The sequence below is a fragment of the Perca fluviatilis genome, chromosome 6 (genome assembly GCF_010015445.1).
Source record: "Perca fluviatilis chromosome 6, GENO_Pfluv_1.0, whole genome shotgun sequence".
In the NCBI taxonomy this organism is placed as follows: domain Eukaryota; kingdom Metazoa; phylum Chordata; class Actinopteri; order Perciformes; family Percidae; genus Perca; species Perca fluviatilis.
In genome coordinates, this window is record NC_053117.1 from 3,757,657 (window position 1) to 3,778,480 (window position 20,824).

At 39.5% G+C, this 20,824-nt stretch overlaps 1 protein-coding gene across 2 annotated transcripts in view; it reads left to right on the forward strand.

The window, feature by feature from the left end:
* The window catches only part of arid3c (AT rich interactive domain 3C (BRIGHT-like)), an 87,629-nt gene extending 69,612 nt beyond the window's left edge, over positions 1-18,017 (forward strand). The window contains exons 4-8 of one of the 2 annotated variants that reach the window (XM_039803625.1): positions 5,770-5,953; positions 8,535-8,779; positions 11,163-11,444; positions 14,405-14,494; positions 17,644-18,017. In XM_039803625.1, the coding sequence (XP_039659559.1) occupies positions 5,770-5,953; positions 8,535-8,779; positions 11,163-11,444; positions 14,405-14,494; positions 17,644-17,816 (974 nt within the window). In that variant the 3' untranslated portion in view covers positions 17,817-18,017. Of the gene's footprint in view, positions 1-5,769; positions 5,954-8,534; positions 8,780-11,162; positions 11,445-14,404; positions 14,495-15,041; positions 15,863-17,643 lie in introns of those variants that run through there. The other variant, XM_039803627.1, reaches the window with a different exon arrangement.
* The last annotated feature ends 2,807 nt before the right edge of the window (positions 18,018-20,824 follow it).

Below are 20,824 nucleotides of genomic sequence, written 5' to 3' on the forward strand. Positions count from 1 at the left end.
GGGAGTAGAGGAGTGGACTCAGCACATAGCCCTGTGGGACGCCAGTGTTGAGGGTGAGGGTTGAGGAGTTGCAGTTATTTTACTTAATATACTGGGTTCTGTTGGATTGGAAGTCCAGTACCCAGTTGCCATTCTAAGACACATATTTGATCTTTCCTCCTTTGGTCCAAATCTGAATCGAAATGTGCTTGTGTTACAGAGGCTAGCTGCTACCTGGTGAGAACCTTACAAATCTGCCGGTGCAACACAGAGAAATTGCTGGACAGTGTGAAAAATTATGTCATGTTCAGGGAGTCTTCATGATAAAATGATGTCAGGTGTTAAGCCACTAACAGAATAATTTATAATGAAGTTACCATCCTACTAAAGCCAGAGTTGAGGATATAGACTAAAGGCTAATGGCTTGTTTCCTCAAAAAAGTCAGAGCCCATTGTTCTCATGGTTCTTTCCCTTTCTTCCGAATTTACTCCTCCTCTACCAGTTTAAAATAAAATTGTCTAAGTGGATTCTCCTTGGCTCAGCTCAGTGACAGGTTTTAAAAGTGAATATGTGTCCCAACTGGAGGACAGTCCTCCTCCAGGCCTGAAAGAGCTGGTCTCGAGTGACCATTGGTCTTGCAGATATTTATAATCTCATTAGTCACAATCTCCTACGGAAACATTGAAATGATCTCCTTTCTGGATAATTATGTCAGAACACAGCTAATCTTACTTTAATTATGATTGATTGATTTATCTTGCGAATTAAACACAGCCTGCTGTACAGGCCTACATTTTCCTACAGCAAAATAGCTTGCTGTAAAATAGCTGTAGCTGTATAACTAGTATGAGGGGTTAATTAGTGTTAACTTAGTGTAAATGTGAGTCTGAGTTCCTAAATTAAGCACCATGGTCAGTTTGTGGCATAAGCTCTTGGGCAAGTTGTTAATGTACTTTTACGGAAGAACAACCTGGAGCTGGACTAAATGGATTTTAATTGAGATTCTCCAAACCAAACTTAGTTTAGTCGAGGAAAAACAATACAAGGAAACGCTAAAAGTGTACAAGCTACAGGATAAGTACAGAAAGTAAATATATTAATTAAGTTATATATGATGAAGTGAAGTGATTAGTGAAATGATGTCATCCTTGTGGTCCGACTTTGCCTGCTTGTGGAGATTAGTTTATAGCTAACCAATACTGCTAGCTCACCTGAGCTAGCTACCGTTACTGCTCAGCCATTAATGTTTACATCTCACGCTGATCCGCGATCCTCTCGTCTATGAGTACGCTTCCCTCTGCGCGGTGATACGGTCGGCGGTGTGTCTTTCGGTAAAAAGAAAATAGTTCCTACATGAAACTGTTTACAGCCAGGTCTTTGCATTATCTTAGTAACCGAGTCATGACTTCTGGACAGAGACATGCTTCGAGCACCACAAGCCGATTGCCATTTAGTTCTATTATATTGGAGAGAATGGAGACATCTCTACAGCCGATATGTTGCAACACTGGGCAACTCACACCAAAACTATCTGACAGATAGCACTACAGGTTAGAGGAAAAATACATTTTGTTGATTTTGAGTTGTACTGTCCCTTTAAATTTTGTTTCTCAATGTCATTACACATTTTATAATTGTGTTTTCAATATTCATTCAGTCACTGTAGCTGAATCAGTTTTTAATGCCACAGCAATCCCTGGACTCATGTTTCCTTACATGAAAATGATTCCAAGGAGATTCTGTATTTATTAATATATATTGCATTTGTTCATACTTCAATCCAGACAAGGCAAGCAGTGTATTGCTTTCTGTTGCATCCCTTCTGTGATGGCGATGCAGCGCAGTATTTCACCGACATATTTTCTCTTGTCAGACAGCCTAGATGGCTTGAATCATGCAGCAGATGGTCAGAACCCCTTTGTGATGGTTTTTCAGTCTTGGAAGTAGAGACATGGAATCCTCCTTGAGAGATACCATCAGACAATGGCTGTGATGGCCTCCTTTGTGTGTTGATAAATACCCAGGGTGATTTACTGTTGCCCCGGGCTGTGGTTATTAATTGATTATTATCTCGGAGGACTACCATCAGCACTTTTTCTCAAACAAGTCAACTTTTGTTCCCAGCTTAATTGCTTAAGAATACTATGTGGCAGAAGAAAAGGCTACTTGAGAGTCACCTTAAAAAATGGCAGTCTTCGATCGCTGTGACACTAAATATTCCTCTTTACTTTGCTGCTGCATGCTACTTTCACCTTTGAGTTGACTTTCTTTGTTTTTTAGTGGAGTCTTCACACAGCTAACAGCTAGTGTATGCTCTGCAACTGTTATACTGTATTTACAGTATTTAGTTAACATTTGAAAACTTTTCTTTCTTTTGTTAAAATGGATCCAATGGTTTGTAGAAAAAACATGTTTACTTTTCTCAAAGTAAGCCAATGTTAAAAAAAGTCTTAGTATCAGTATTGATACACGCATGACATTGTGACCGTGATGCTCCACATAGCGGCCTCTCGAGCCAAGCACAATTAAAAAAACGCTATTTTAAAACTATTCTTATTCAGACATTTCATCTTAGATTTCGTCATAATTTTAATTTATCAAATACTTTGGCTTTGTGACTAAAAACCCGCAAAAGTAAAAACACGTCAGCCCCAGCTGTACTTTTGGTGTAGTGCTAATTAGCAAATATTAACATGATATAGTATGGTAAACATGGTTTTAGCTGCTAAACCACTATCATTTTTACATTATAAGACATATCAGCCTATGATAAACTCCAAATACTAACCTTGTTTGGGTATTTTCATGGGGTTTGTTGACAAGAAAAAAATGGTGATGTATGTCAGCCTGTGTTCTCCCCCCCAACCCCCCCCACCCTCCTCGTCTTCATTTTGGGAGGTAGATAAACAGTTGGTTTCCCCTGTGGCGCTGCATTAATCGTTCATTTCATGGGTTAAAAGAGCAAAGTCAATGAGGAGGAGAAATTCTCATCCCATTATCGGCTCGGAGGTGCAAAGTGAGCGCATCAGCGATGAAGCCAAGCATAAAGATGATTACTGCACTACTAGAGGCCCTGATGCTCCACATTGTTCCAATTACAAAATCCTCGTCTCTTTGCAGCTGAGGGATTAACTGAAGACGACTGTTAGACGCTGTGCAAAGTGGATTTCTTCCACCTTGTCCACCATTGCTCATTGTCATAATGATACATGGCCTGATTAGATAGTTTGTGCTGACAAAAGGCCTCCATACTCACTCTTTTATTCCTTATATCTCTTTCAGGGAATCAGAGAGCCAAATGCATCACCCTCGGTATTGAAAGCACATAAATCTTGTTTTAAGAGGCTTGTCTCTCCTCAGATTCTGTCAGACAAAGGCTGAGGCTTTTATTTATTACCTCAATCCTTGTTTGGTTGGCTATTGTGTCTTCAGCAAAATAATAGTTTTATAGATCAGCACGGATGCACATTATAATCAGTGTAAATAAAGCTAAAGCTGTAGGAGGAGGGTGGAGGTGAGGATCTGGTTTTGTTTTACTGTAAAACTCAATTCTTGAACTGCATTAACTGCACTTTGTATACTGTATACCCTATAACGTCAAAAAGTAAATGCTCTCATTTTCTCAATTTTACAAGCAAACACTTCAAATATATACTGCCTGTACTGCATATATATATATATATATATATATATATATATATATATATATATATATATCCCTTGTGGAATCCACTGAGAACCTATTGCCCCTGTGGTAAGAGTCCTTCGTGGGGCGCCTGGGTAGCTCACCTGGTGGAGCAGGCGCCCATGTATAGAGGTTTGCTCCTCGACGCAGCGGCCGTGGGCTCCGGCCTGGGGCCCTTTGCTGTATGTCGTTCCCCCCCTCTCTCTCCCCTTTCATGTCTTCAGCTGTCCTCTGTAAATGAGGGCTTAAAAATTCCTTTGTGTCCTTCGTGTCCAGGTCCAGGAGAACTATGAAAACTTATTTTTTTAACTACCAATGCAATGGTACAGGTATTATTTAACGTTACCTCTACAATGTAGAGTCTACGTGCTTGTGCAGTTTGATGTCAGTTTTTATAAGATGCTAGTTCGGTCTCTCTGGGCAAACTCAGCTTACACTGCATAATAAAGCTGTCCCCTTTCTTGCACTTGAAGCCGAAGTGGTCGCTCAAATATGGCCGGGGGTCCACTTCATTTCCTTTGGGTTCAACATCAGCAGAATTAAACGGGGTTTCGCGATTTTTTTCCTTGCATTTTCTTTTTTTTTTTTTATTAAATTTTGTTTTCTCAGTATGCGATTTCAAATGTAGCAAAGTAGAATACTTCAAACCAAATATATGTTTGAGTTCAAGTAAAAGTACAGATTTTAAAAAACTACTTTATAAAGTAGAAGTACAGAAAAACAATACTCAATTACAGGAACGCAAGTTATTGTCATGCATGTTACTTGGTGTTGTCATTCCAGGCAGTGATCGGTTATGTAGAATGACTTTAGAGTCTTTGGAAAGATCCTACATGTTCTCAACTGACAACAATCTGTACGCAGAAGCCACGATGTCCAGGTCAGTGGTGATGGTTATAAAACTCACCACAGTTCATAACTGAGTTTTGGAGCTGTGAGTTGGGAGGACATTTGGGCCACTGTGGAGTTATAACTTGCATTATGTATCTTTAGGGGTTTTGTCAGGGTTTCACATAGACATTCTTAACTATACAATATGTACAACTAGTGACAAAAAGATTGCAATTATTTTTAATATGATAAGTAGAACTTTCTCATAAAATCAGATTTCTCACGTTGTCCTTTGAACTGTACTGTGCCATTTCTTTAGACCGACTCATAAACCTCATGCCTGTTGTGAAGGTTAATTCATTACCTGCTGAAATTATTTTTTGCCTCAATCAAGCCTCTCCTGCACTGTCTTCACCACAGAGCCATGTCAAGGCACTGCAGCTTCTGATTTACTACTGGCATTGTCTCGTGAGGAGAGGGGAACATCAATCTTCTGTTTTAATAGTGTCTCATTCGTTCACATGCCAGCACCGCGAAATGAAGCCGTAATTACTGGCCTTAATTGATGTGGTTTTACCACCTCAGACGATACTTCAGAGCTCTCCTCCCCCCTCACTGTATAGGCCCCACTGCTGTTGTTTGCACTATATTTCTGCAGCTATTGATCGCTATTATGGTAAATCCGATGGGCACAATGGAACTCTATCAGCAAAATGCAGGTTAATTATCTCAGGGTCAACCACTTTGGAATCTGCACAAAGAGCCAGCCGTTCTCTCTTTATTGCCTAACATTAAATTGCAAATACAAATTATTGTCTCAGCCTCTTTATTTTGCTAATAAGGGGGCAGGTTGGCAGTCATTAATAGGAGATTACCACGGGTTGTATTTATGAGTTTTAAACAGGTCTGGGCTAATCTATGTGTGGTTATGTTGTTATTTCTTTCCAATGTTAATTACTTTTTGTGAACAGCTTTTTAAAGTTTGTCGTCTTCCATAATTAAATGAGATGAAACAGTTTTATCACTTGTTCAGAGATCCTTTCATCCTGTCATAGAAATAATACATGTATAATCGATGAAGCCGTTTCCAGTGGATGCACAGATAAGACATTAGAAACTTTTTTTTTAAAGTTATATTTTCTGCAGTTAACAGAGCTGTCAGACATTTGACTGGCTAGAGATAAATTGGCCTTATAAGAAGGTGCAGAAGTCTATTGATGGGAGGAACCAAAGTTAATGGAATTGATTGTGGATATTGTGTTTGCTTTCTGCAGGGACTCCAGTGAATCGGATTCCTATCATGGCCAAGCAGGTGTTGGATCTCTACATGCTCTACAAGCTCGTCACAGAAAAAGGCGGCTTAGTGGAAGTCATCAATAAGAAAATATGGCGTGAGATCACCAAAGGCCTTAACCTCCCTACCTCCATTACCAGTGCAGCTTTCACTCTCCGAACACAGTGAGTACGAGCACAGATGATAACCCCAGATGGCTGATAACCTGCACTCACACTGACCAGGTCGGCCACAAGTGTTCCATGTGTGTGTCCAATAGGCCTGTAACAATTATATACAGGGTTTCTGCAGGGTATTAAAAAGTCTAAAATTTCAAAATCAAAATTTTAGGCCTTAAAAAGTCTTAAATTCGCTCAAGTATTGTGTTGTAGGTCTTAAATAATTTTAAACAGGTCTTAATTTTCTTACGTCCACGTAACACTACCTCTAATGCTATTTTTTTTTTTCAGTCCGTGGTGTTGTAGTTCTTTCTTTCGCTAGTCCAAATATACCGTAATTTCGCTGTATTATGACTACAAATGAGACCTTGTAACTTATACTGCAGCCAATCAGCTTCCGTGTTATTGGCGCGAGTCTCTTTGGGATTGTACAACAGACATAAAACAGATTTTATTCTTCAGCTGTGGGGAAGGTCCTAAGAGGTATGACTGTTAATGGTAATTGTCAATTTTATGTTCATTTAAGAAAAAAATACAATGTTTTATGATAATAAAGAGGCATGGTTTACTTCATAGGCTGTGTATTTATGTTATTACATCATCTGGGTCAACATGACAGGGATATAACCAAAAGATGTATCCTGGGATTCATTCCAAACTATAATTGTTTGAAAAAATAAATATTTAAGTGTTTAAGTATTTATTAGAAGGATATCCTTGACATAATCATCTCATTTCCGAGGGGGTCCTTAAAACAATTAAACAGCAAATACAAAAAACAAAATACATTCACACATACACACAGCACTCCCAAGCCTAACTACTCCAACACCAACTGACCCTTCCCCATATAAAAATTCAAGTAGTAATAAAAAAAGAAGAAAAGAATATATATATAAGTAAATACACAATAAGTTTGCATGCATCCCAAATGTGCTGCTATTTACAGTAGATGCACAAACAGGAGCCAACACATTAAGGAGGAGAAAAGTAAGAAACCATGAGAGAAAAAAGAAGGAAAAAAAAAAATATCAACAAGAATTGTGTCATGTCAAGTTTAGAAGCAAGAGCAGGTTGATTGTCGATAATTAAAGACAGATGCATTAAAAAACCAAATGAAGTAATCGATCTAAGTGAGGTGGGCAAGGTGTTCCTTTAAATTTAAAGGCACGTCGTCCAATAGATGAATAAATATTTTTAAATTTGACTGAAAGAGACAATTATATTGTTAATCGCAACTATTTCTGAGACAACTAATTGAATTGTGAATTGTTCCAGCTCTAGTGTCCGAGATGAATCAGATGTTGGGTTGTTTTTATTGTACCTAGTGATTTTTGGTTTCAGGCCTCTGTTGCTTTAATTCATCTGCTATGATTAAAATATGATCATTCCTTTTCTTGAAATGCCTTTTAAAGGCTTATTTGATTACACCTGCCCAGACAGGTGAAAAGCACAGTCATTTTCATTTCCTGCCGCAGTGGTATATGAGTGGTCTTTACCTGCCAATCCCTGCTGTGATTCATGGTAATTATAGTATTCTTCATGGCATTTAATCTGGAGTCTCAGTGTTGTTAGACTGCACTGTTTGCACACCTAACCTCACCTCACAATACTGTCTTTTAAGAGTAATGTGGAAAAACGTTTTTAGTAATTATTATTCAATGACATATTTTTGATTAGGTTGAAATGTTATATAACCTCGTATTGCCTAAGAGATACAAACATTTCTGGAACTAAAGATTGAGGTTGAGGTTGTTTGATCTGAATGATAATTAGGGATGCACTGATTTGACTTTTTCAGTCCCAATACCGATTCCGAAACCTGGGCGTTGAGTATGGGCTGATGTTCCGATCCGATGTGTAAGGCAACATCAGGCTTGAGTTAAATATTCATTTACTAATAATAATAACTTAACAAAATGCTACAAACACATACATTGATATACATGTACTCAATTGTAATTTTTTGTTTAAATAAATAATAATAATAGTATTAAATAGATCGGTCTCATTGTCACTGATTAGCAATCCAGCTATTTTTTTCAGTATTGCTATCAGTGCATCCCTAATGATAATGCATTTTTGGGCAATACCCACAGGACTGAAATACTGTCATAACCCTTAGGGGAGCTGTTACCTCAAATCATTTAAATGCCGGATATTTATATGAATCTGGTTTTAGGAGCCATTTACCTGCAGTTATACAAAGTATCTGCATGGCAAGAACAACATACTAATCTATATTGAAGGAAAAATTAAGTTGTTATTTTGTTTTAGATTTAGAAATTTGCACTCTTTATATTTACACCTTTTCCTACTTTGTACTGCGACTGCTGCACTGCAACTTCTCTCGGGATAAATTAGGTTTGTTTTCATCTTATCTTAAATAAAACAACATTGTGCATATACTGTTAAAGGCATTCTCACCAGCGGAAATAAACATATTCAGACGTTCAACTTTATTACAGCATTGAAGGAAAACAAAAAACAAATATCCAAATCCAAAAGAAAACGTTGAAACTCAACCTAATCCCTTGTGTGACACAGTCAACCGAGTAAACCATGGAGTCCTTCTTCATCCCTGCAGGTATATGAAGTACCTCTACCCGTATGAATGTGAAAAGCGGGGACTGAGCTCCCCCGGGGAGCTTCAGGCAGCTATCGACAGCAACCGGCGGGAAGGCCGTCGGCAGAGCTACGGCTCGGCCATCTTCAGCTACTCCCCCGTGGGCACCCCCACCCTCCTGTCCTCGCCAAAGATGCACATGTCCCACCTGTCTCTGCCCACGCACAACAGTGGCCACATCTCCCACGTGCCTGTCATCAAGAAAGGTAACATAAAACCAGAGGTGGAAAGTAATAAATTACAATTACTTACATTAATGTAATTGAGTAGTTCTTTTTGTGTACTTCTACTTTTTGAAGTAGTTTTTAAAATCTGTAATTTTACTTTTACTTAAGTATGTTTTCATATTGTACTTTGCTACATTTTAAATCACATCCGTTACGGAGTAAAAAAAAAACAATGAATAAAAAATGTCTCTAACGTTGTTAGTATCTGTCTAAAAAACTCTAATTTAAATGTTATATTTGTTTGTTTGCTTTTTGAGTTTATGTTGTATGTCACTTTTTTCAAGGTTTTTGTCAAGTTTTTTCGCTTTGAGTTAGGGTTAGCCCTCAAATCGCTGAAGTATAAATATAATATTAAATATGTTTAAATTAAAAAAAAGTATATCTCCCCCCGCTGATGAAAAGTAACTAAGTAACTTTTACTCAGAGTTAATTTTAAATGAGCTACTTTTTACTTTTAATTGAGTAGATTTTCATACAGGTAATTTCACTTGTACTTAAATAAAAGTTCATCAAAGTAATAGCAGTTTTACTTAAGTAGAATATTTTTGTACACCTAGACAACACAATATATAACACAATAAAATAAGACGATACCACAAAGTCTCAAATAGTATTGTGTGACCATGTAACCGCAGAAGAAGAAGAAGAAGAAGTATATTTCATCATATTTTAGTAAGAAGGCTCTCTGTTTTCTGAGCTGCACCTGTTTGCTCTTGGTGCAAACCCAGCACTTCCTCCATGTGTACCTGTTGCCTTCATTATAATGTACTGTATAAATATATTATATATCATTTCTACAAGTCATACTGACCACCCTGCTGCTCTCACTTATTCTTTTTATCACAGCTACTCTTTTAATTCAATAATTAATTAAAATGCAGCTGGTTCTACTCATACACAAAAAATACTGGATGTAGCAGCAGTGACGTCACCAATTGGTTTATAGCTTTTGGAGCCAAAACCGCGTATAAAATTACCTAAATGATTGGAACTGCTTCTGCCATTTGCGGCCCATAAAGCAGGCGCACTAGAGACTTCCGCTGGCCAAGCCAGCTACTTCCTGTTTAGCACTCCGCTAACTTGAATGGGGATTAAATGATCACATTCAAAATGTGTACTTTTTAAATTTGGGTGAACCAACACATTTTGTACAACTTTTTGCAAACAAAATCTGGCACGGGTCTGATGAATAAGAGTGTATTCTGGTCATGATGCCATCAGCAGGCCAGATCCTAAATAAACAAATCCTTTTTCTGTCACTCTGAGGGATGACTCATTTCCTCCTTATGAATACTTTGTCCAAGAAAAGGTTGCACATGATGTATTACAGAGACCACAGCATCTTTTTGAGAAATTGTTGCGTGATTACCCGGCCACTTAAGAAGAAGTCAGTATGTTCACATATCAGAAATATATGTCACAATAGTTGCCTCCTTTCTGTTCATTCATACTCATGCAACTTGCGGGTAGTATGGTCATTCTCCAGAAAGAGGAAACATCTTGCAGGACTTCCTCATATAGCACCTCCAATTTCAGAGACACACTAGCACCGCGAAGAGCTTTGGGGCCCTTTAATTACCGTACAGGTCCTCAAAGACAAAAGCAGCTGACTAATCTGTGTATTTGATTTGAACTTATCTTAGTGTTGTCAGTGTAGTTAATTTGCACGGTTTGGATCTTGAATATGATCAATTGTTTCAATTAACAAATTGAACAATTGAAATCTGCTAGCATCATGTGTTACTGAAGGGTTTGTGTCATCATCAGCACCATGTGTGCCTCTGTTGGTCGCTATATATGGCCCAAGGTGGGCTACAACTGTGGCTCCAGCCCGCAATACCAACAGAAAGTATTCTATAATCACAGTAGCCTATGATAAACCATATTTACCCCACATTGTATGGCAACCTGCAAATATGGAGCCCACATTAGCATGTTGGCTGGATCTATGATCCAACTTTAATGTCAAATCACCAGAAACAATCTAATCTCATAGTTCAAAATGACATAGCTGCTGACTAGCCATAATGGTAATGTGACAAAATAACGTAACTCCCCGTTATTGGCATTGCATTAAAAATCAGCAGAAACTGTCGGCCTCAAGTTAAAAACCACTTCACCAGAAAGCAGAAATGTTGGAATGAAAATGTCTGTGCTACATGCATTATGAAAGTAATTTAAAATATTATATAAAAGACCAAATACAAATAGTGAAAGTTTACTGCACAGAGTAATATAATCAGGTGATAATGACTGAAAATGAGGGACATCCGGCGGGACTTCCTGCAGCACCGGAGCAATCCCGGAAATGAAACATCATCGATATTTACTATCACCTTCTTAATAGTCTTTTTCTCTCCAGAGGAATCCATGATGGCCAGCTGCCTGCCCAGCCGGTTGGCCCTCCCCATGTCACCCAGCGGCCATCACGCAGCAGCCGTGGCCGCCCAGGCAGCCGCAGCCCAGGCCGTCCAGGCCGCGGCCCTGGAACAGCTCAGAGAGAAGCTGGAGAGTGGTGAACCACCAGAGAAGAAGATGATGATGGTGGCAGAGGAGCAGCAGAGGATGATGCAACACGCCCTGCAGCAGAACCTGCTGGCCATGGCCACGCAGCTGCCCCTCAACATCAAACTCAACAACAGAGGTGAGTCCACGGATCTGTCCATATGTTCTCTTTCTCTTCTCTGGAGCTTTATTATTTGCAGAAATTCAGTAATATTCATTGGTGTGGCCAGCATTTTAGAAATACTGCAACACATTCTCACTCCCATCGCGTCAAAAAGCAACACTATACACGTCAGGTGTCTTTGGCGTTTGTTATTGACACAAAAAGTCTCCTTAAGCATCTTATTTAGACGCGCTTGGTCGGGACTCTTGGCGTCACTATTTGACATTCTGGGTCGGGACGTACGTTTAACTGACATGCGGCACAAGAACGATACAGCTAGGTTTAGGAAAAGATGGTGGGTGGGCATACTACGTCATCTTACAGCGCCGCGAGCTGCTGCTCTGCCCGTGCGTTCTATACAGACGCAAAAAGGTGGATTTTTGCATCGGTATCTGACGCTGAGAGGCACTGATCTGATGTTTTATGCGTTGGGAGTGAGAACGGGTTGAATACTGAGGTCATGAGTTTAATTTTTTCCACTGCAAACCCAACAATTAGTAGAAAAAGTCTGTACATTTATCATAATTTCATTCCCAAAGCCACTTTTTTAATTTGCAATTTGTGTGTAATTGTAGAATGTAAACTTGTCCTTTGGTTGTTAAAACCCCCAAATTCCCTGAAACAATACCGAGGACATGACCTCTGTGTCCTCGATGGTAACTCTATGGCCCAGTAAGAACTATCGTCGAGTCTGCATGGCTTTGGCAATGAAGTATGACATGGCCGATATTATATTAGAGGCTTAAGAGAATTTAGAAACAGAAGGGGAATCTTCAGGTTTAAAGCTCATCATGTTTGTCTGTTGATTCCTCTGCATGCAGCCAAATGGGCAAAGAACAGTAGAGACTAGACAACAGGCTGTCCTTTATGCTATTATACCATATGTGTACCTTAGACACTTATAGGCAATACTATGTTTATTTCTACACAGTCGAGGACAAGTCTGATGATTATATATTTTGATTATTGTCAACAAATCTCCTGAAAAGACCCAAATCAACACTGAATGTATCTGCTAACAAGTATTGTGCCTGATATCTCTTCTTCCTCTGTGCCACAAAAACTCATCAGTGAGCCACACTGCTGCACTGGCTGACATCATCATCATCATCCATCCCCATCAACACACACATCTCTACTTCATTCTGACTCAACAACACACACTGTCCTGCTGCCACAAATACTCACTACAGCACCAAATGTGGATTCATCCGCCACTGAAAATAGTCCCCAAACAAAGTCACGATTTCCTCCTGTTGGAGTAATGTTTGATATAAAAGAAAAAGCTACAGTGACCAGCTCTAGGAAATTACTGAGCCTTTTAAAAAAGAGAAGAAAAAATAAACTATATATTTATGTGTTATATCTTCAGTAGGAACCAGTGGGCTTGGAGCTGAGAGCCAGAGACAGTGAAGTCAGAAAGTATTTAGAGAGTATTTTGATCTTTTGATGAGATTTCTTACAAACTAGGCTAATGTTATACTCATACAGTATATAATATACAATATAAAACATGGCTGGGTATCGTTCAAAAATGTTTGATACCGATACGATACTGTGACTTCAGTACCGGTTCCAGAACCTTTTTTCGATACCAATTTTATAAAATCAATTTTAACAAACATTACATATTACGGCACAAATCTTTTTTTAAATTTAGTTTCCAGCTCCGACTACGTGAGCCGTCTCTGTGTAACGTCGAGTTTTTCCTGCGTGTCTCTACGACGTGTAACGTTAGACAGCCAATCACAGACATCATTGGATCTTGGTAGAAGCATGCTGCATGCTGATTGGCTCAACGACGCTGATGAGATTTACTCCTGAGGTATTGAAATTGGGTATTGAATGACGAGGCATTTTTCGATACTCAATACTTTAGAGGCAATTCGGTCGGAGCCTAAAAAGTATTGAATTGGGTACCCAGCCCTATAAAACAGTGATGTCTGAGATGAAATCTTCTGTATTTGTCAAAACATTCAACAAACCTGATTTTGATGTATAATTTAAAATCAGGTGTGAGTGTAATGTTGAGGTTGTTAGCTGCCTCCTATCAGACTCAAATGACAGTGTGTCTACTGAAGTGGGTGGTGTGTCAAAACCAGCTAATGACCCTGCCAGAGAGGCGGTCTGGGATCCAGCTGTGGAACGCCTGCACCACTAATGTGCACATAGTTCATCATATAACATGTGTAATTTGAAGCTCAGCTCCATAGATTGTTATGAAGAAATAGTTCATACTTCTTGACCACAGGCAGAATCTAGCTTGTCATGAGTAAAAATGCCCATGTTGCTGGGCTGTGGCTGCAGCCAGCACGGCTCGTGACAAGCCATAAGTCACATATGACTTAATGATAGAGGCTAAAGGAAGAATAAGGGGCCTATCTGCTCAAGTGTGATATCATTTCTGTCTGCATCACTGCCTCTCTCATATTAGTCATAATAGCGGGCTTTGCACTTGATACGTGATGGAAAAATGAGTGAGAATCTTTCTCTGGTTAATTCCCACGCTGGTCGTCTGGCTCTGGCCCTCACATATAAACACTGTCATTTAAAGATTACATCCAAACACTATTATTTGTCTCCACCCAGATGCACTTAGACGGATAAATTTGTGTTTACAGATGGTTTGATATCACAGCAGCCCGCTGCGATTACTTAAGACATTTCTGTTATTCCATAAACCAGTCACATTTATACAAGTTTTTCCAAGCCAGTGCTGCTATAGGATTCATCCATAACTGACATGTACAAATGGCTGTAACATCTTTTGACAGTTCTTTCTCTCCCAGAACTCTTTAATAAAGCTCTCCTTATCCTGTCACTCTCTGAATTATCACCAATACTCCAGCGGGCGCTCCTCTTGCTTCTTCTGTTCCCTTTCTAAATGCTCCTATTGAGTTTTTCTCTCTCTCGTTCTCTGCCTCCTCTCTTGACAGATGATAGACAAGAGACCGCATTGAACCTGTCTACCAACGGCATTAGCAGCATCAACATGTCAATAGAAATAAATGGAGTTGTCTACACAGGTAAATAGAGGGGCCGTTTGCTGATGTAATTGCAGGCAGGAAATTCAATAAGTTATAGCAGCACCCTGGTGCTTAGTCCTCTACACAATTTGATGTCTTTGCTATAAAATCCATCGTAATGAAGTGGCAGTCCAATAGAGTTAAAAAAGTTAAATATCTCAAAATTGGGCCTGTGGATTTGAGGTCGATGGGGCTTATTGTCTTATGTGCCTGCCTATTGTGTGTGTGTGTGTGTGTGTGTGTGTGTGTGTGTGTGTGTGTGTGTGTGTGTGTGTGTGTGTGTGTGTGTGTGTGTCTTGAGGTAATTACTGCCTCTCCGCTTTAACATATGCCATTCATGTCAGGGAATAAGCCCGGTGGCCGTCACATCATATCTGAGTGACACTTACTTTAATCTGTCTTCATGATCGGGTCTGTAGATGTCTTTGTATTATCTACTGTATATAAAACTGCAGCCTGTAAAATACTTAAAATGTCAAATTCAAATGTACAAAACTCTGGTTTTCACATTTTAAATGTTTTTTTATTTATTTGTCTTTTCTTTCAGAATTATTCAGTTACCCAGAAGTTTTGATCACCTGTTATATTTACGTACATACAAAGTCAAACCAGTTTTATTGATTGTCATAATAATCACAAACCTGCACAGCGTACGACAAAAAAAGAGAGAAGCCTCGGGAGGAGGATGTCTCCTCCAGGACGGAAAGAAATACAATAGATGACATCAGTACAAAGTAGACAGTAGTAGCAGTAGTCAAACCAGACCAAATGATGATGTTATGTAAATAAAGTACATGACATATAATATTAACTATATATTGTAACAATGCTTCCCCTCAATGCTAAACTTAACTATACACACTCACTGACCTGCTGAACATACTTGTAGTGGAAAGGCCTGCTCTGTTAAAACTGCAGTTACAATATTAGTATTTAAACTATTATATTTAAGCCATTAAACATATTTTGAATTATTGCATCTTTCAAATGATTCTGACAACATACATATATATTTTTGATATTATCACTGGAGGACAATACAGCAGGGCGTTTTCTAATCCTGCACATAGTGACTTCAAAGAGCAATTTAACACTAAAGCCACATCAAGGCTTTGAGTTGTAAATTCTATGCACAGTCACCGTATGATATTTCACACGCAGCCTGGTCCCAGCCAGTACTTTGCCTTTTCCCAGCGAAAGTCCAGTAATTCTGCCGTCTAGATCAGGGATCTTCAACAAGGGGTCCTCAGAGTTACTGCAGGTGGGCCGCCAAATTATCGTTAGTTTTTTGAAAGTTTAGAAAAAAGACTAAAATGTCATAACATGTATCTAACATATTATTAGCAAATACAAATGGGAAAAACCCATTGATGATAGGCTTACTGGCCTACAGGTAAGCTAATCACTAAGGTAGCCATCCACAGATGTATGTTTAACATTAAAACAGGATTTATAAAATCATGGGAACAATTATTTTAATAGTTTAGTAATCTATGCATTGAAAAGGTATGTATAAAGGCTTTAGGCTGCCCTACATGTTGAAAACCCCTGGTCTAGATAAAAAGAAAATCTGTGAAAAATCTACAAGGTTGCCTTCTACACCTCCAAAATACAAAGTCTTGTTGACTCTGACGCTGTAGAGATCAGTTTCATTCTTCCTGAACACCACAGATGGTGGAAATCCAGGTACTGCGTTCAGTCTCTGGAGGTCGGCCAGAATTCATGGAACCATAACTACAATACATATTGTAACTCTCATTTGGAGATGGAATTTCAAAAGAACTCAAGCTACATTTTTTTAGGCACACACGCTAAGAAATATCTGTGTATTTACAGTTGTATGACTAACAGAAAGTGTAGGTAGAACCTGCTTCAAAGTTGTATTTCTGTTTAATTACATTTCGAATTGCATTATGGGACCTTGATCTGTGCTCGACAACTAACGTAGTTAACGTAGTGAGTGATTCACAACGCCATAATTGTAAATTATTAACCAGATTAGCTAGAGTCAAAAGTGCCAAAACAAGTGTCTTAAGCATTAAAAAAAAAGCGTCATAGTGTCAAAGTGTAAGAAAAACAAAAGTCAAACATCATCAAAAAAGTGTTGAAAAAAGCTTTAATAATAAAGAACAGACTTCATTTCAGAAGTTTACTAACTGAGCAGCTTTGTCTGAAAGAATTTAAAATAACAGTAAAAATGTTTGTGACACTAAATCATTGTTACCTTACATTACCTTACACAAATTTGAATTCTCTGCAAGTAGGTTATCTTATAAACTAGGGATGCACCGAATCCAGATTTTTGGGGTTCGGCCGAATACCGAATCCACTGGTTAAGATTCTGCCAAATCCAAAACCGAATACCGAATCCCTCCTCCCATCCTCAGTCCATGAAAACAGTAAACACATGAATGAAGTAAACAGTGTTTAAGTTGCTGCATTTTGGCTGCTGTCTGGATATTCCTTCATGCACAGCTCGTATTCTTTCAGATGTTTCATACCAAATGTTGTAACAGCGGCCATGTTGTGTATTGTTTAGGGTCCTCACCACCACCAGACAAATCGGCATTGCAAATTGAACATGTAGCTGGACTTGAAAGGCCTTCTTTTGACTGACAGTACTTCCAAACAACACTTTTTCTCCATTTTCACTTTCTCACAGCCTACTGCATTGAACGCTCCACCTACTTGAACAAGCCTAGTGCAAGCGTAGGGTTCGGTTCAGTGGAAACAAATTCTAATGTTCGGCAGAACCCCAACCCCGTTAAAAAGTCCAATATCTCAATATGATGATATCTCAATATCAATACCAGAATCTGAAGCCGAATCCTGGATTCGGTGCATCCCTACTATAAACTGTATTTAGGGTATGAAAAAGACAATGGTGGGCAGCACTGTCATGCTATTTGCAGGGTTCAAAATTAGCACCATTTACCAGCCAAATGCTGGTAAAATATGCAAGTGGCTGGTAAAAATTGAAAATTCACCTACTCATTTGGCTGGTGGACGAAAAAGTTAATTTTGAACCCTGGCTACTTAGTAGGAAACAGGCAAGAATACATAACAGCAGTGTCATGGTCCCTTTAAGAAGGGATGCCATGGACAGTGTGGAGCTTGAGGCTGACTTGGACTTGATGTTTGCTCCTCAGGAGTCCTGTTTGCTCGGCAGTCGGCCATCGCAGCGATGGCGGGACACCGCGGGAGACACAGCAGCTGTCAGACTCAGGGAAAGAGCAGTCCCACGCAGTTCCAGCCCTCCTGCTCCTCCTCCTCGTCCTCCTCCTCTTCCTCGCTCCGCGGACACAGAAACTCCTCCCCCTGAGTTTCCTGTCCCTCCTCCCACCCCAGATCCGTTCTCTCCTCAAAGACACAAAGCAGTCGGAGACATGTCCATCGTTGTTTTTCAAGGTGGCTGTCTCTCCATCTCCTCGATCCGAGTCCTTGTAGGTCAGCTAACGTCACATTGAAAAGCAGCAAATATATTTACAGGTGAGATATCTGTTCCAGTCGCCCCCCCACACACACACACACACACACACACACACACACACCACACTCTCCCTGCTCTGAATCAGCAGTGTGTTCCGAGGACATTTAACCTTTGTGTGTTACTATTGTCTTTCACATCGTCAAAGACGTCTGTTCTGCGTGAAGCACTTCTGAAGCATGGTCACCCGTCAGCTTCAGGTGCAACCTGGATGAATCCGAACCTCTTGCGCACCATTTCAAATCTAAAGAAGAGGCAGCTGAACAGCTAACCTTCAACAAGACATGACGTCTGATGATGATGTTTAAAGGCTTTATGACAGACCTCAGAAACTCACTGCTTACAGCTGATACCAAAGAAGAAGACCAGTCTTTACTGGTTCAGCACGTCCAGCATTTACACTGAGCTTTCACGCCAATGATCAAACCTGAAGACTAGAGCTAGAACACAAGAAGCACATCCCATGAAAATCATCATGTTTTCTGTAGAGAGGCTGTGTAGACCGCTTAACCGTATGCTCTCATGTTCCATTGGACAGTTGCTAAATAATGTCTCAACTTATAGCCGACAACATGGCTGGAAAGAGTGATGTATGTGTGCATCAACGCAGGAACCTTGGAAGTGAGAGTGAGGAGTCTAATATGTGGATTTCTTTTTTTTCTTAAACGCAATCAGCTCAATCCACAGACAATCAGCAACTTGGTGGATGGCTAACTATAGCCAGGAGGACAATGGAACCAAGCAACTAAGAGTTAATACATAGCTCTCTATCCACGGGTATGTCCCAATCCCATGTTGTAAAACTAATACTATACATATGTACAGTATGTTATCAGGATCAGATTAGGCCCCAAGTATTACACTGGAACACTATCCCGCCCCGGGCTCGCTGTGTGTCAGCTAGTTTTGTACTAATGAAATTAAGCATATTTGTTTAAGGATATGTAAGCATAATTTCAACTCCACTATGTATTAAAACTACATTTTCACGCAGGGTCCCTCTACAAGACAGGTTTTTTTCATTGGGCTTTAGGGGTGCACAGTACCAAAAATTATAATAGTAATAATCAAAATGACTCCAAAGTAAAGACATACATAGACACCCAACCAAATTTCAATTTAATTCAAACACTTTATTGTCATTGTGTAGCACAACGAGATGACTTTGTGACAGCCCAAGGGTGCGCTAAAAGTGATCAAATACATGTTGCCCCTGCAGAACTAAAGCCGCTGTGCAGGTTGCCAGGTCTGCCTCACTATAATACACAGTATATAAGAAATCAGGGAATCTGAGCTCTGAACCGTTGGACATTTTAAATGGAAAGGAAATTTCACCAAAGATTTATTACTCAGACCGCCAACCACCAGTTTCCCACATCTTTCCAGACATGGATGATCGTATTATAAAAACGTGATGCCAGACACCAATTCATTCATAAACTTTTCATTCAGACGATGTCACGCACATAAAAAGAGGTCTGTGTGGAGAATGTTTTTTGTTAACACAGTACTTAGGTAGGTCATTTTTAGGTAGGGTGGGATACTGGCAGCAAGGGACATATGCATTCTGGGACATAAAATTTAAAAAAAACTCTTTCACACAGTTAGGATGAGTTCATAGTATAGTTTTGGGATACAGTTATTAGCTTTTAGTATGTTAGCTGGTGTACTAATCAGATGTAACTGTGGTAGTTAGAAGAGCAGATCATTCGCTAATCAGTGATGAAATCAAGCTCAGTAACCAATCATGTGTGTCCAGTTCTGTTCAGGACCTGCAATATGGCCACTAGAAGGATCTACTGCACTTGGAAGCCATTTACAGGGGAAGGCTGCTCACGACATTAGTGTAGTCCCCCCGCCCCCCCCCCCCTAGGTTTTCTTTTGCTGTGATCACAAAATAAGTGTCGCTTGATTGTGACATGATCAGATGCCTGATCCCAGAAGCACGTCGTGTTGATCATAGAATACACGTTTTGTAAGCCGATATCGCAAAATATTTTTACATGAATTGGTTTCGAAACAAGCGTAGAATATCTTTCTCATGACGACAAGAAAAGTACATGTTCTAAATCCTGCCTCTCTGCCTTTCCAGAGTGTACAGTGACATCTTAAATTAAAAGTGATGGCAAGCATTTGTTCCGGATACGATGCTTTCCTCATTCGTTACAGTAAATATTGCGATCGACATCATTGCTCCACCGGTTGTGGTTGTGGTCAGAACTACTTACAGAAATCTCTGCCGAGGCTGAGGGCGGTAGAGCTGCAGCGCATGGGATTGCATTGCTCTTTAAAGAAATATTCTGCAACCTACATTAACTGAAGCCAGCAGGACCACTAACATGTAGGAAATATCAGAGATGTTTTGTTAACATAATAAGCACAAAGCTGATGTGACGGAGTCTTTGGAAGAAATAAATGCAGAGAGTCCTTGCATGGCGCTGAATGAAAGGATGGTGACAGGAAAGAGTCGAGCACTTGAGCACGTAGGCAGCGAGTGATCAGACATAAAGGAGGTCACAACAGGAAGTTGTCATCAGTCACCCAGAAGTTTTATATTGTGAATAGAATCCAGGTTTTCTTTTTTTATCAGTAATGCACTTGTGTCTAACATCAGAGACCTTCTCCCTCTTTCATTTCTCTCTTTTCTTTTATTCTCAGCTTTCATAAAGATATCAAATGTTTTTTTCTTTATTGTGAAGGGAAATGGGAACCAGTTTGAAGATATATGGGTTTTTATTAAGTCTGTTCAAGCATTTAATTGCAGATTTTATTTATTATGTTTTATATTCGATCCTGCATTCAGCGCCACCACTTTGTTTGCAAACCCTTTTTAAGAGTCTTCT